Source organism: Rhipicephalus sanguineus, chromosome 8 (genome assembly GCF_013339695.2).
Source record: "Rhipicephalus sanguineus isolate Rsan-2018 chromosome 8, BIME_Rsan_1.4, whole genome shotgun sequence".
In the NCBI taxonomy this organism is placed as follows: Eukaryota; Metazoa; Arthropoda; class Arachnida; order Ixodida; family Ixodidae; genus Rhipicephalus; species Rhipicephalus sanguineus.
The window spans coordinates 159,233,811-159,249,282 of record NC_051183.1 but is presented as its reverse complement, the minus strand read 5'-3'; the positions used below and the strand labels follow the sequence as shown (position 1 = coordinate 159,249,282).

General features: G+C 51.5%; 1 protein-coding gene across 2 annotated transcripts in view; it reads right to left on the bottom strand.

Moving 5' to 3' along the window:
• Positions 1–15,472, bottom strand: part of LOC119402428 (methylthioribose-1-phosphate isomerase) — a 203,216-nt gene that overhangs the window by 93,390 nt on the left and 94,354 nt on the right. For both annotated transcript variants that reach the window (XM_037669573.2, XM_037669576.2), the window contains exon 4: positions 5,515–5,693. In XM_037669573.2, the coding sequence (XP_037525501.1) occupies positions 5,515–5,693 (179 nt within the window). The remainder of the gene's footprint in view (positions 1–5,514; positions 5,694–15,472) is intronic.

Below are 15,472 nucleotides of genomic sequence, written 5' to 3'. Positions count from 1 at the left end.
CAGGGCCGTCTTGATGACTACCTGTACCTCTTCAGAAAGGTGAAGAGATTGAAGGGGGGTGTTGGGTCTGCGGCGCTTGCTAGTGCATCCTTCGGGGGTCAGAATGTCCATGTCTGAGGAGGAGTCGATGGGCGAGGGCAGAAAGGATGGCTGGGTAATAGCTGTTTCCAGCTTTTCTTCAAGAGCTTGCAGTTGCGCTTGGAGGGTATCAATCTTGGTCTTCTGAGCCGCAATTTGAGCGCTTTGGGCAGTGAGCTGCTGTCGGAGGGAGGCGTTTTCTTGCTGCAGTGCAACGACTTGCGGCTCCCAGGGCGAGCCGGAGGTGCCGCGGGGCTGTATCGAATGTGTGGGCTGAGAGGCCAGTTTAGACACCGCTGGTACGAGGGGCGGAAAGGCAGTGACCACTTGGGGGGTGGGGGTGGTGAGGGACCGCATGCAGCTTGCTGGGGAAGCGCGCGGCTGTCGGGGGCGCACCAGGTGTCGAGGGGCGAGGGTCAGGTACCAGGGCTTTCGGACATTGAGCGCGCTGCACGTAGCGGTGTTTGCAGTTGGAGCTGTACGTAGAGTGATGCCCGTTGCAGACGATGCAGCGGGGAGTGCAAGTGGGTGGCAATCCTTCGGGCGATGGGGGGTGAGCGGCGCCGCAGCGATGGCACCGCTCCTGTCGCGGCTTGGAGCACACGTCGGTCCGGAGGCCAGTCGAGCGGCAATTGAAGCAGGCTTCCACCTTGTTGCGGAACGGAAGGAGACGGAGCTAGACGCCGTCGTAGAAGATCTACCGCGGTAGCTTAGTGTCCATAAGGGCCAATGTGTGAGGGGACTTGCCCATGCGGCAACCACCCACAACAGTGAGGGTAGGATTGCTTGCCTGGAGGTCGTCAAGGATTGCTTGGTCTGTGAAGTCGTCGAAGGCGTCGTAGAGTATGCCCCTTAGGGCATCGTCTGGGGGTGGGGCGTAGAGGTGGACGGTGAAGGTGTTGCCGGAGACCGTGAAGAAGGTGATGCGCAGGTAGGCTTGGGCGCGACTCGAGTCCGCGATGCTTAGAGTAAAGGTGTTGTTGATAGGGTGAATCCGCACCATGTCGCGAGATGCGGGCGGGAGGTCTTGCAGGCACGCTGCTTGCAGCAAAGCGGTGTACAAGTGCCAAGGCTGTAGCTTGGTAAGTTCTACATGCCTTTTTGGGCAGCGTACGACGTGAATCGTGTCGGCTGGGAGACGAGGAAGTGGAGTGCGGCGGTGGGGATGTGGAGGCGAGGCACTTGCCCGATTCGATGGCGGCGATGACGACGGCTGGGAAGTCGGCATGGCGGTGGGCTTAGCTGTAGCAGTGGCGGCGGCAAGGCGCAAGGCTGCTCGGCGTTTCTCTTGGGCGCGGAGGCCTGGCGAATGCCAGGATTCGTCCGAAAGTTCCTCGGGGGACACTTCCTGTCCTTCGACAGGGTACTCCATAGCGGTCGACAGCTAGAAGATGGGCGCCGAGGCAGCGGCGGGCGGCCGGGCGGTCACTCCGTCGGTGAGCTGGTGTGCAGGTGGCCGCACTCGAGCTAAGCCTAACAGGCCTAGGTCGGTGCACGGCGTGGTCGAAGGCTTTCTTTCGCGATAAATTAGGTGTCGAAAGAATCCAGATAATGTGCTCCAGCCACCCGTGAAGAAATTATCCGGATATGGTCGAAAGGCCCGGCGCTATGGCCGAAAATTGGCGGAGCCGAAATGAGGTGCGACCTCTCGACGGTGATCCGTCCCCCTTCTAAGCGTCGGGACGACGCTTTTTCAGAGGGGCATTGCCACGTGCGTTTCTTATTATCACTTTTGCTGTATTCGGTTTTGGCCCACAAAGACTGTAAGCAACGCTCAGCGCAAACCGCCCCTCATTGTTCGAGAAGCTTCGTGATTATTGTAGATCGTTTAGTTAAGATTGCGCGCAAGAAGCGAACACTGTAGCTTATTCTAGAGCTTGCGCGATAACCACCGACAAGGCTGGAATATTCGACGGCATATGTATAAATGCCTACGCGCTTCACCGCTTGTCAGTTGATCGGCAGCCGACGCTCTGTTCGCCGCTATCAGTGCATACCGTGTGTATCGCTGTAAATTAACTTTCCGTTTCTCGGCCACAAGTTCGGCCAAATCTTGGACACGTCGCCTGCGGTCTTCGTCGACGTCACGACCGCGTCACAATATGACCCATGAAATTCCAGCTACTATTAGGTTATTCGCAGATGACTGCGTTCCTTACCAGGAAATATGTAGTACATGTGACCAGGTCCCTTTAAACACAGCTTTAACAAAAATATCTCTCTGGTGTGCAGTGTGGCAAATGGAAAGAAAACGGTGGCTATGACTATGACACGTAAACGACTTCCTTTACAATATTCATATTCTATCAATGGTCAAAAACTGTCATTTTTAATACTTAAAAATATTACACTTATAAATAAATACTATAAAACTTATAAAAAAATATTTGGATGCAGAAATTAGGATTTCTAACACGGTCTTCGCGTAAATCCATTTAATAATTGAAATTAATTGCGTACAAAACTTTCATCCGTCCAATTCTCGAGTACTTATCTGTGGTTCGGGATTCCCATAGCCAAGTAACTATAAAAAAAAAAAGGATGGTTGATCCCTCCGTCATAGGAATCGGAATAACATGAAAGTAAAGCGTGCCCTTACAGAAGTAACTGAATGTTTACTGTACACTGATATAAGAGAGTTTTCACAATGTATATTGATGTCTGGCAGTCTGGCAGCTATAGCACCGTTTAACGTGGATGCACCCACTTTGACGATTGGTGGTACATCTCCATCCCGACAATTAACGTCCATGTTAAGTGATTAAACAAACCCTTGTGGTAGCTGTAGTAGTTAACGGTGAAAGCGTAATCACAGAACGAGGTGTGATAGCCAGAAGAGCGTCACACACTGGACGCAAAACTTGGTCGCCATCTGGCGGCATGTTAAAATGTGATTGAACACCACGACCGGACTAGAGGGAAACGCAAAGCGCGTCGCGCCGCCCTGGTAGCCCGGCCGTGATTTTTCTCGGGGCGAGCGCGTGAGCGGGGAACGCGATGTTACAGCCAGGTGAGGCAGGTGCGCGTCGCAGAGCTATTTTTGGTGTAGATTAGCGTGATGCTATGAGCGACGCTGACGCTTCTACGACGCTTGGACTAAGATCGCCACCTCGCGGTGTGTTAAGGCATTGACAAAATGGAAAACGCGCCCAATGGGACGGACGTGTAACGTGTTGCAGGTGCTAATCGCGGAGGCTACAGTAAGGACGAATTACTTTACCACTCCCAGAGGCCAACACCACCCCGCCGACCGGGAGAGTGGTAGATATAAAAGGCGCGTTTGTAAAGCCTCTACAGTCTGTGACCGTGGCGCAGTGGATAGCGTGCCCGGCATCTGTTGTTGCGGACCGAGTGGTCGTGGGTTAGATGCCCATTGACGGAACTTTTTTCTTTGCCATCTGATCGTGTAAATTTTTTCGACATCATTTCCGTGACGGAAATAGGTCACTGAAGTCTTGGTGGATCGCGCTATAAAACTTTCGTGTTAACAAACTTGAAATGATTCGAAGAAAAGCAATCCTGTTTGTTTGTAATCACTATACAGTTCCTTTACGTCACCCAACAAGCTTGTAAAAAAAGCTGACTTGGATACATCGCAGGCAAGACGACAGCAAGATCGACTGAAGTAATATGTTTTCACTTTGCCACAAGCTGAGCATAAACAAGAATACGTACATACAATCAGTTCATCGCCGATGGACTCGTTCCGAGCATCCAAGAAAACTGAAGGAGTATTCTTGCATGACAAAAGCTTTTAAAAACTCACTTTTTCTGCACACCGTCACTAACTGGAATGCTCTGTCTGTGAATCTGGTAAACGGCGCAACTGTGCAATCATTTATGGCAATACTGAGACTTATACTTCTTCCCCTCTTATTTTGCCTCGCATAACACATGCGCAATAGGCTTCAATATATGTTGCACTTTGTAGTACTTTTTTATATACTAAAAATATTTTAATGGCATCCATTGCCTGTCATGATGTATTTTGAAACGCTGATGATTTTGGCCCCTAGTTTTTTTTAGATGTTACTCAATTAAGAGATGTTTATCAAGAGTTGTTTGTTGTCAATGTTTTTTAATGCTGTTTTCTTCTTTTGTGCATGTGCATGTACACGAAAAAGTTATGAATTGTACAAGGTGCTAGCGTTTCAGTTTGATGCACTAGTTCTTGGTGGTGAATGAAGTTTTGCCCAATTAACTTTTTCCGTTGCATTTACCCATCTGTTTTCCTTTATGCATGACCTTCCCCTGCCTAAGGCGTCATAAGAGAGGCTGGCAGTACTTCTGAAATAAAAAATAAGTTCATATTTATTTCCAATAAGCTTTCATTTGTGAGTGCGGCGCTGTGTCTTTCTTCTTCGTGCTGTTTTCCTTCAGAAAATGTTTTTGCTATGTTTCCAAATAATGTCCCTGTTTGCAGACACCCAATTTTTACCCAATAAATGTTAGTTGGAAGTCAGCACTAGTCCTCGTCGGTTCCTTGTACCTCCCCCGCACTGTAGCCATTTTAACCCTTTGAAAATGAAATTTTTGTCGCAATGTTTTTTTCTTTCCTCTTGGAACCATTTGAAACAAGTTATGCAGACTTCACCCCTTTTTCTTGCCTGCATCTTTTTCTGTAGTGAAGAGAACAAACCACATGACATGGCCATAGGTGTGTGCGACTGTACACAAGACAAGATGTAAAATCTGTTAAAACAGAATCTGAAGGCAGAGGGAAAATATGTTCCTTGCGCACAAGTATGGTTTACTGGGAAGGACTGCAGGAATGGAGGGCCCAAATAAAAAACCAACCAAATGAGAAGCAGCTGTCTCGTTTAGGCGACTTTTGTTTAAAGAGGTTCTACAGCAGTTGCCAATGGCATATTGCAAGAATCACTGTGATGAGGCTTTAACACCATTGAGGTTATTGACCTATTGAAAAGCTTGCACACCGAGATCTGTCATCTGCCTCGACCCTGCTTGCAGGCTCATTAAAGTGCACGCTGCCCTTGCAGTCCCCGAGCATCCTAATGCAGTTTTTGTCGTTTTCATTTGTTCTAGATGTTACGCGTGTAATCGAGCTTCCCTTGAATGGCCTGGCTTATCGCTCTCCGCCTCACAGCACATCGATTGGCAGGATTCAAACATGGGGAATCTGTGGACTCAACACACTTGGCCACATTTGCATGTACAAAGAACCCTGTTCTGGGTTGGTTCGTTGGCTGATTGAACTTTATGCCCAAAATGCTGGTTCCACATGGTAGTGCACTTTAGAGGCTTCTGCATGCCGTTTGTGTGTGGGGTGGAATTCGGACGAGCTCGTGCGTGTGTTTGCACGGGTAGCTGAGCTCAACGTGTTCGCACAAAATCGCCAAAACCATTCCAAGGTCCCTTTAAACCGAAGAGCTGTAAACTGGAAGATGAACTTAAAAAAGAACAGCCTCCTCTCACCAAGTGCAGTTCCGTAGCCAGCAGTGGCCAGACTGCCCGTGTTGCAGTGAGTGATGACGCCAAGCTTGCCGACATTTGGTACTCGGCAGTTCGCCACCATATGTTCGGCCCCATGTTGGCCAATGGCACGGTTTGCAGCCACATCTGCAGCTAGCATGCCTTCTGCCTCCGCACAGATCCTACACAGTCGTGGCAGCAAAGCTTTCATGTTTTCTCGACAGCTACAAAAAACAAGTGCTCAATGAATAAAAGAACTCTTTAACCAATTCTGTTTCCACTACTGCCACAAACTCAGGGGCGAAGAGCTGGAAGAGGACAAGCTTTTAATGCCAGGCACCCACAGTTCCTTTACACTTTGCCCCCATTGACACTTACTGCAGATGTAGCCTTTGCCCCATTATCAAAGGAAATATCATCTAGACTGACAATTAAATCATGTGAGCACTCGTCAAAGTACACATGGTTGAAATAATGAGCACTGGTTCAACAAGGATTGTCACTGGAGCCACAGTTTCAACAAGGGTACTAGTTTTCATCAGACTAAATATAGATTTCCTTATCAGCATTTTACAGCAAAACCTGATTCTAATGAAATGGCGTTTGACACAAAAATGACTTCTTTATACACAAATGTTTGTTTTAAATGTATATTGGTAATACGGTGTCAATGGCAATATATTACATTATTCATTTACTTTGTTATAACCATATTCAATATATCAAGGTTAGACTGTATTGTAATTATTGACACTCCAAATGAAAATCTGTTATCACCGAGATGTTTATTAAAACGTGCAAGAGCAATAATATCCTACTGTGCCCCGTGCTCAATATGGTGTAGCACCGAGGAAAGGCGTGTGAGCAGCTGTTTTTGTACGTGCAGGCAGAGGGTGTAATTAGAGGTGAGTCATGCATCTTCTCCAGGCAGCCCAGACAGGAGTGACCAGGTTGTTGGTGTAGCGGGTCGTGCTTCCATAAGAGACGCATGAACGAGCCACACTCTGGTCCGCTTAGCAAGCAACTAACCCCGAGGATTTATTCAACATCATATTATATTTAAGGGATTCCCTGTAGCACGAGTAATCGCAGCTACAGGAAGCTTATTCGCAGTTCCGGCGAATAAGGCAACTGGCTAAGTCACAAATAACATTTGAGTGATATATGAACAATAACGTGAATACTTCGCTTAGAGGGATAGTCCGCTCTATGTAAAACAAAATGTAAGCTTCCACCTTTCCCGACGATCGGTGGCGGCTGTCTCCACCACTGGCACAAGTCTCCCTGTGCGGTGGGCTTTTTATAACCACTCGTCCCATTCTTCCGCAAGGGTTGCCTCCCTCGCAGTGTGACAATTACCTTTCCCCGTGAATGGGGAAACGAGGGGTAGCGAGTGGCGCCAAGCGGCGGGATGGCAGGACTAGTTAGAATCGGGGCAGAGTACTCCCTCCCAGCATAGCCCGTTCGTTCCTGCCACCTGTCCGTGATCGTACCAGCATTAGGGGAAGGAAATGAAAGCACGTGCTCTCACACTATATAGACAGGGAAGCGGCAGCACCAACTAGTGATACATCCCGCCTTAACGAAATTCGTTGCTGGGCTAGTTCGTTCATAATCTTAAATACTGTATAGCGCGAATTCGACACAGAACAAAGAAAGAACACAGGTGCACAGGACAAGCACTAAGCCAATGCCTGTGTTTAGGAAACACAGTATATACATATCACTACACCATCGGAAGCCCAGTCTTTTGGGTCTACCAGATGTGTCTTCCAAATCTTGATGCATGAATAAGTGAACTACATGATGATTGTGACTGGGATGAAGTAGGGGTGGAGGCAACAACCTCTGGCCCTGATGCATACACCTTGCTGCTGGATGGCTTCGTATCAGGTTCCCCACAGACGGCTGTTTTGGCAGGACTGTCGGACACTTGTGCTTTGCCTACTGTACGCTCGGACAACGGGTCGTTGCACACTGGGTCAAGGCAGAGCTGATTATGTTGCAGAACTCCCTCTGGGGTCTCCACGACATATCACCGGGGACATTGAGATGGTCCCAGAACCGTCGCATGGCTATCTATGTCCCACACCCAGACCTGCTCACCAGTCTGAAGTGCGCATTATGTCCGAGCTCCATGCCTCCGATTGAAGTCCTCTGCCTGCTTCCTCCGGTTATCTTGATCACCTAGGTAAAAGAAAGAGATGAGGGCCAGCCTGGCTCGAGCTGCTGTGGTACCTTGGGAACTCTGCCTTGCAGGTATCTGCCCATCAGAAGCTATGCAGGAGCTTGCATCGTTGGTGCCAGGAGTGTCCAAGTAAGCAAGCAGTGCCAAGAAAGGATCGTCCGCCTTGTGCAGCATGTCCTTGATGGTCTGTACCATCTACCTTGCCATTGGACTGCGGAAAACGTGGTCTGCTGATGACATCCCTGAACCCATAAGCCTGTGCAACGGTAGAGAAGTCATTACATGAAAACTGTGGACCGTTCTAACAATGAACCACGCTAGGGATGCCGCGGTGCGCAAAGACACTCTCGATGGCTGAATTGACGGCAGTGCTCTTGTAGAATGCAGACTGATGACTTCAGGAAAGCCTGACCTGTAGTCAACCGATGTTTCAACAAGCAAACTTGTCTTCTTCAAGACTGCAACTGCTTTCCTTAGCGCTTAGTACCCTCACCTCCAACCCAAACAAAAGATGAGGAAAAGGTAACTGGGAAAACGGGCAGGGGTAAGAAGCAGGGGCCGCGGTGCCGAATTAGGTTAGTCAGAAGGAAAGAGGAAACAGTCAGTGAAAAAGAAAGCGCAGGGTGGTGGTGGGGTATTCGCGTGGAGGTAGGCGTTTCACTGGATTATGGTTGTCAAAAGGAAGCACCATCTGACAATGATAAGTAAGACTTGTTGCTGGGCGAGTTGGTTGAAATCTATGGGGTACATCTATGGGGACAATGATAATTTCACGGCGATAAGCACAGTTAGGAATTCCTAGAAGAAAGGCTTAATTCTCACTGGTTTTACAGCGAAAGCTGTTATGAGGTCATTTCACCGGCCGTTTTTGGCGCCGTAGTTGTCCGCCGCCGCCGCCGGTGTCCGTAACCAGTATCGCTCGAAATAAGAAAAAAAAAAACAAAATAAGAAAAAAATGCCAGGATGGAACGAGGTTCGAACCTGGGCCCTCTGCGTGGGAGCCCAGCATTCAACCTCTGAGCCACACCGGTGCTTGAAACTGCTTTGCAAAAAGGTCCTATACAGGCTTCATGTCGGGAAGGAACCACATTAGCATATGCAATATAGCGTGGTAGAAGAGTAAAATAAGCACCAAGCGTCGCACAACGCGAATTCTGTAACCAGGCGTCACACAATGCGAATTGTGCAACGAGTAGGTTGTTGAATGCTTCCAACCCATTACAAAGAACTCTGCCATAATTCTTCATCGTCATCAGGCACAGCATCAACAAAGTGCGCAAAATGCCTCACATGGGTTTAGCAGGTACCAACGCTCTCCGTAGAATGACGAAAAATGGCACAGTCCCTGCTGCCCTACTTCTCAAAAACTACAATGATTTATAGCGTAGTGGGTTCCTCGCAAGTGCACTTGAATTGGTTGCCAAGGAAGCCCATAAGCGCATGATACATTTCCTCGGGGTCTCAGTAAAATTACAATGATTTATAGCGTAGTGGGTTCCTCGCAAGTGCACTTGTATTGGTTGCCAAGGAAGCCCATAAGCGCATGATCCATTTCCTCGGGGTCTCAGTAAAGTTCTTCGCCCCCCCCCCCCCCCGTCTCTCTCCAACGTCAACGTATGTTATACAGCATGACGGGACAGGGGTATAGCGATAGGGCGTCACCCAATGCAAAAAACATAATTGGTGGGCCGTTTAAAGATTCCAACCCATTACAAAGTGCTGAGCCATAATTCTTCATCGTCATGAGTCGTCGCATCAACAAAGTGCACATAATGCCTTACAGACGTGTAGCTGGTGCCTCGCTTCTCCGCAGAATGACGAATAATGGCTTAGTAGGTGCTTCCTAACTTCACAAAAATTGTGATTTATGGCGTAGTGGGTACCTTTCTAGTGTACTTGTATTGTAGCCCCAAGAGAGCTTAACGGGCTCTAGAAACGCCGCTCTTCCAGCTTTCGCTGTGACTGTGCTGCGGTTTCAGCGCAGGCCTGGCATTTTTTTGTTGTGTATGTACCATATCGGATGGATTCAAAAGCACCCTCTGAAATGTTTATACCTGTTGGCTGGAGTGTATTAAACTTGTGAATAAGGTATGACCCTTTATATTTCCTCTCTTTCTGAGACCAGAATTTTGAGCGAAGTATGTAAAGTTTGAGATTGTTGAAGTTGTAAAGGCGTTTATTGACGGCGGGATCGACGGCGACGATGCGCAGCGACGACAGTAACGACAGAGCGCAGATTCGCAGACTCACGAGCAAGAGCACGAGGGGCGTGCTCCCCGAGAAGAGGCGAAGAGGGCGACCCACTAGAAGGCGCTCAAGAGGACGGCCCATTACAGTGTTCTAATGCTTCTGTACAATTACCCCGGGTACGCAAAGGGAGCCGCCCGGCGACCTAACAGCTGGTCACTATGAGCGGGTCATGGTAGGGCTTGAGGCGCTCCACGTTCACAATGTCGCGCCCTCGACGGCGCATGTCCGAAGATGGCTCAATGGGTTCAATCAGGTAGTTGACCGGGGACGTGCGTTCGACGACACGGTAGGGGCCTTCGTATTTGGGCAGTAGTTTGGAAGAGAGGCCAGCTGCAGCGGTTGGGACCGAGAGCCACACGAGCGCTCCAGGGAGGAACGTGGACTCAGAAGTGGTGGTGCCACCGCGAATGCTCTTCTGCCGCTCTTGTTCGTGCGTTGTAAAGGTCTTCGCAAGCTCGCGACATTCTTCAGCAAGCCTGGCTGTGTCCGAAATAGGCGCACATTCAGATCGATCCGGCCTGTAGGGAAGGATAGTGTCGATTGTGTGCGACGGGTGCCTGCCGTACAATAAGAAAAATGGCGAGAAACCAGTAGTGCTCTGAGAGGCGGTATTGTAGGCGTACGTGACGAAGGGCAGAATGGCATCCCAATTTGTGTGGTCGGCTGCGACGTACATCGAGAGCATGTCGCCGAGCGTGCGGTTAAAGCGTTCAGTGAGGCCATTCGTCTGCGGGTGGTAAGCAGTAGTTTTGTGGTGAACGACGTTGCACTCTTTGAGAATGGCTTCGACGACTTCCGACAAGAAGACACGGCCTCGATCACTGAGCAGCTCCTGGGGCGGACCGTGACGCAGCATGAATCGGTGGAGCAGGAAGGAGGCCACATCGCGCGCTGTAGCCGCTGGGAGGGCGGCGGTTTCGGCGTATCGCGTTAGATGGTCAACAGCGACGATGGCCCAGCGGTTACCAGCCGAAGTCAGAGGAAGTGGTCCATACAAATCGATGCCCACGCGCCCAAACGGACGGTTAGGGCAAGGTAATGGTTGTAGACCTGCTGGCGACACGTGCGTTGCAGGTTTTCGGCGTTGGCAATCGAGGCAGGAGCGAACGAACTTCTGCACGTAGCGGTACATCCCTCGCCAGAAGTATCGTTGTCGAATGCGGTGGTAAGTTTTGGATACACCAGAGTGCGCGCATTGCGGGTCAGAGTGGAAGGCCTCGCATATTTCAGAACGCAGACTGCGGGGTATCACTAGTAGCCACTGGCGGCCGTCGGCGTTATAATTGCGTCGGTGCAGTAGGTCGTCACGAATGGCGAAATGGTGGGCTTGACGACGCAACGCGCGAGTGGATGGTGTTGCCGACGGATCCGTCAGCAAGTCGATCAGCGAGGTGATCCATTTATCCTTGCGCTGTTCGGTAGCGATGGTGTGAACGTCGATTGAAGCAACAGCTATGTGAGATACTGAGCAGGGGGCATTGTCGTCAGGCAAGGGAGAGCGCGAGAGGGCGTCGGCGTCAGAATGCTGGCATCCGTTGCGGTACAGCACGCGGATGTCGTAGTCTTGCAGGCGAAGTGCCCAGCGGGCGAGACGGCCTGAGGGATCCTTCAATGACGACAGCCAGCATAGTGCATGATGGTCGGTGACGACATCAAATGGGCGACCATACAAATAAGGTCGAAACTTTGTAAGGGCCCAGATGATCGCCAGGCACTCTTTTTCCGTGACTGTGTAATTGGTCTCGGCTCTGGTAAGCGTACGGCTTGCGTATGCCACGACATATTCGGGGAACCCTGGTTTGCGCTGCGCAAGGACAGCGCCGAGGCCTACACCGCTGGCGTCCGTGTGTACCTCCGTTGGGGCCGCAGGATCGTAGTGGCGTAGTATGGGAGGAGACGTCAACAAACGACGGAGCTTTGCGAACGCGTCGTCACACTCGGACGACCATGAATTGAGGGGTCCGTTACTTCCAAGGAGCTTCGTCAGCGGCGATATGATGGTGGCGAAGTTTCGTATAAAGCGTCGAAAATACGAACACAGTCCTACGAAACTGCGCAGTTCTTTGACGGACGTAGGTTTGGGAAATTTGGCCACGGCCCGAAGCTTGGCAGGATCGGGAAGGATTCCGTCCTTGGACACGACGTAGCCGAGGATTGTCAGCTGCCGTGCTGCAAATCGGCACTTCTTCAGATTCAGTTGGAGGCCTGCGTTGCGCAAACGCGTCAAAACATGCCGCAGACGTTGGAGATGCGTGGAGAAGTCCGGAGCGAAAACGACGACGTCGTCCAGGTAACACAAGCACGTGTGCCATTTCAAGTTGCGCAGAACGGTGTCCATCATGCGCTCGAAGGTCGCGGGCGCATTACACAGACCAAACGGCATGACGTTAAACTCGTACAAGCCGTCGGGTGTGACAAAGGCTGTCTTCGGTCGAGCGTCATCCGCCATGGGTACTTGCCAGTACCCCGAGCGCAAATCAAGAGATGAAAAGAATTCGGCTCCTTGCAGACTGTCAATCGCGTCGTCGATTCGCGGCAGCGGGTAAACATCCTTGCGAGTGATCTTGTTGAGCCGTCGGTAGTCCACGCAGAACCGCACGGAACCGTCCTTCTTCGCAACGAGAACAACGGGAGACGCCCATGGGCTGTCCGAGGGCCGAATAACGTCGCGTCGAAGCATATCGTCGACTTGTTCATTAATGACCCGGCGTTCTGCTGGAGACACGCGATATGGACGTTGCCGCAGTGGTGGTTGGGCGCCAGTGTCGATGCGATGCGTAACAGCGGAAGTGCGGCCGAGGGAAGTTTGCCCGACATCGAAAGAAGAACGAAATTCTTCCAGCAGGCACAGAAGTTGGGAACGCTGGACCGATGTGAGGTTGTCAGCAATGGAAGACCTAAACACATCAGCAGGTGACGAATCGGACGTGGAAACAGCACTGAGCGTACGGGAGCTGGCGCAGTGCGTGTCACCCGGTGCGTCTATAACTTGTGCGTCTTCGAGGGGTTCCGCTTTGCCGAGACATTCCCCTCGCACCAACGTAACAATGAACGGGGATGTGTTGGTCACAAAAATATCCGTGTCGCCCTGAGTGATTTCCACGGTCGCAAATGGCACCAGCAAGCCTCTCCTAGTGAAAACGCGGTCACATGGAGAAAGGAGCGCAACGGCGTCGCAGAAACCGGTGCAATAGACTGACACAGCCGTTGACGAATTTGCAGGAACTGCGATGTCGTCTTTGACGAATACCTTGGTCGCAGCCGATGAACTGTCTGCCGGCGTCAAATCTGAGAATGGTGAAAGCTCTATTTCGGCTGGCGCGCAATGAATGACGGCGTCGTGGCGGGAGAGAAAATCCCATCCCAGGATGACGTCGTGAGAGCATGAGGAAATTATGATGAATTCGACGGCGTACAGAGCGTCCTGAATGATGACACGGGCTGTGCATACCGCCGTCGGGTGAATACATTGGGCGCTGGCTGTACGGAGGGAAAGACCGGAAAGTGGCGTCGTCACTTTTCGTAGCAGGCGGCTTAGTTTAGCGTCCATAACGGATACGGCGGCTCCAGTGTCGATAAGGGCAGATGCGCGAACACCGTCCACAAAAACGTCTATCACGTTCGATGGGCTTCGCTGAGGGCTTTCGCAGTTCGATAGCGTCGCAGCCCTTGCCTCGTGGACTGCGACGACTAGTTTTCCTGGTCGCGTGCGACCGGACGTGGGCGCATCGGCGACAGTGAGCGACGTCGGGGAGACGGAGAGCGCCGAGTAGATGGAGCTTGGCGTGACGTCGGTGACATAGGCGTAGGTGGGGCGTAAAATGTGCGGTTTGACTGGCTGGTGGCGGGCGACACGACTTGAGGCGGCTGGACGCGATTGCAATAACGCGCCACGTGGCCGGCGTAACCGCATGCGAAGCATATGGGGCGGTTGTCAGGTGTGCGCCATCGGTTTGCTGGAGCAAGGCCCGCCCATGGCGCAGGACGTGATTGACGGGGTAGCGACTGATACGACTGCATCGTGGGCTGCGGTCGTGGCCTCTGCATTACGTCGGCGTAGGTAGCCGGCACAGCCGCTTCGAAGGACTGATGTCTAGCGGCGCCTTCGGCGTAACTGTGTGGGGCTGCCGTAGGTATTACAGGGGACGTCCTTGCGACAACTTGGGCGTAACTCAGTGGTGCAGGAGCCGGATGGTGCTGGTGGTACTCAGGCATGACCTCCGCGATTTCCTGCTCAATCGCTCGACGGAGGGGAGGGAGAAGAGTGGTTGACGGCTGGTGAACGTACTGAGGTTGAGCAAAGTCCAGCAGAGAGAACTGGCGCGCGATTTCCTCGCGCACAAATGACTTCACCTCTGCGAGCAAGGCGGAGTGGTCAGATATGGTCGACAAGGCAGCGAGCTCGGCGTCGCGGGATGGAGAGCGACGGGTCATCGACCGCTGCCGGCGCAGCTCCTCGTAGCTCTGGCAGAGCGTGATGACGTCGGCCACTGTGCTGGGGTTTTTGGCTAGCAGCATCGTGAAGGCATCGTCGTCGATGCCTTTCATAATGTGCCTCATCTTGTCAGATTGCGACATGGTGGCGTCGGCTTTCTTACACAAATCGAGGACGTCTTCAATGTAGCTGGTAAAGGTTTCGCCGGCCTGCTGAGCTCGTTCTCGCAAACGCTGTTCGGCCTGCAGCTTACGAACGGCAGGGCGGCCAAACACGTCGACGATGGCGGTCTTGAAAGCGGACCACGTCGGGAAATCGGATGCATGGTTGTTGTACCACATGCCGGCCACACCCGCGAGGTAGAAAACCAAGTTGCTCAGCTTGCCGGATTCGTCCATTTATTGGGGACACTCACTCGTTCGTAAATCGTGAGCCAGTCCTCCACGTCGGTGCCATCCGCGCCGGTGAAGATCGGAGGGTCGCGGATACGGGGGACACCGGGACAAGCGGTCGGGGCAGGAGGCGGCGTTTGCTGAGCGGCGTCTTGCGGCATGGTAGATGGCACGGTACGGGATCGAAGCTCCAGGGGCATCAGATGGAGACCGAAGTTGTGGGGACGGTACAGCACTCTCCACCACTTTGTAAAGGCGTTTATTGACGGCGGGATCGACGGCGACGATGCGCAGCGACGACAGTAACGACAGAGCGCAGATTCGCAGGCTCACGAGCAAGAGCACGAGGGGCGTGCTCCCCGAGAAGAGGCGAAGAGGGCGACCCACTAGAAGGCGCTCAAGAGGACGGCCCATTACAGTGTTCTAATGCTTCTGTACAAAGTTGTTACCTGTCACATTAAAAAACTGTGCCACTGCCCTCGGTAATTTCATTGCTGTGTCTGTGCAGCGCCCGTTTAATCTAAAATTAGCAGGCTGTCCTGTTTTACCAATGTACTGTTTGTGATAATATGAACATTCGATCATGCAGATAACGACTTAACTAGTGCAGGTAACACTAGATTTTATATGATGGACATAATCACTTCCGGTGCTTTTATAACTATCTTAAAAGAACTGCCTTATCATTTGCAAGGG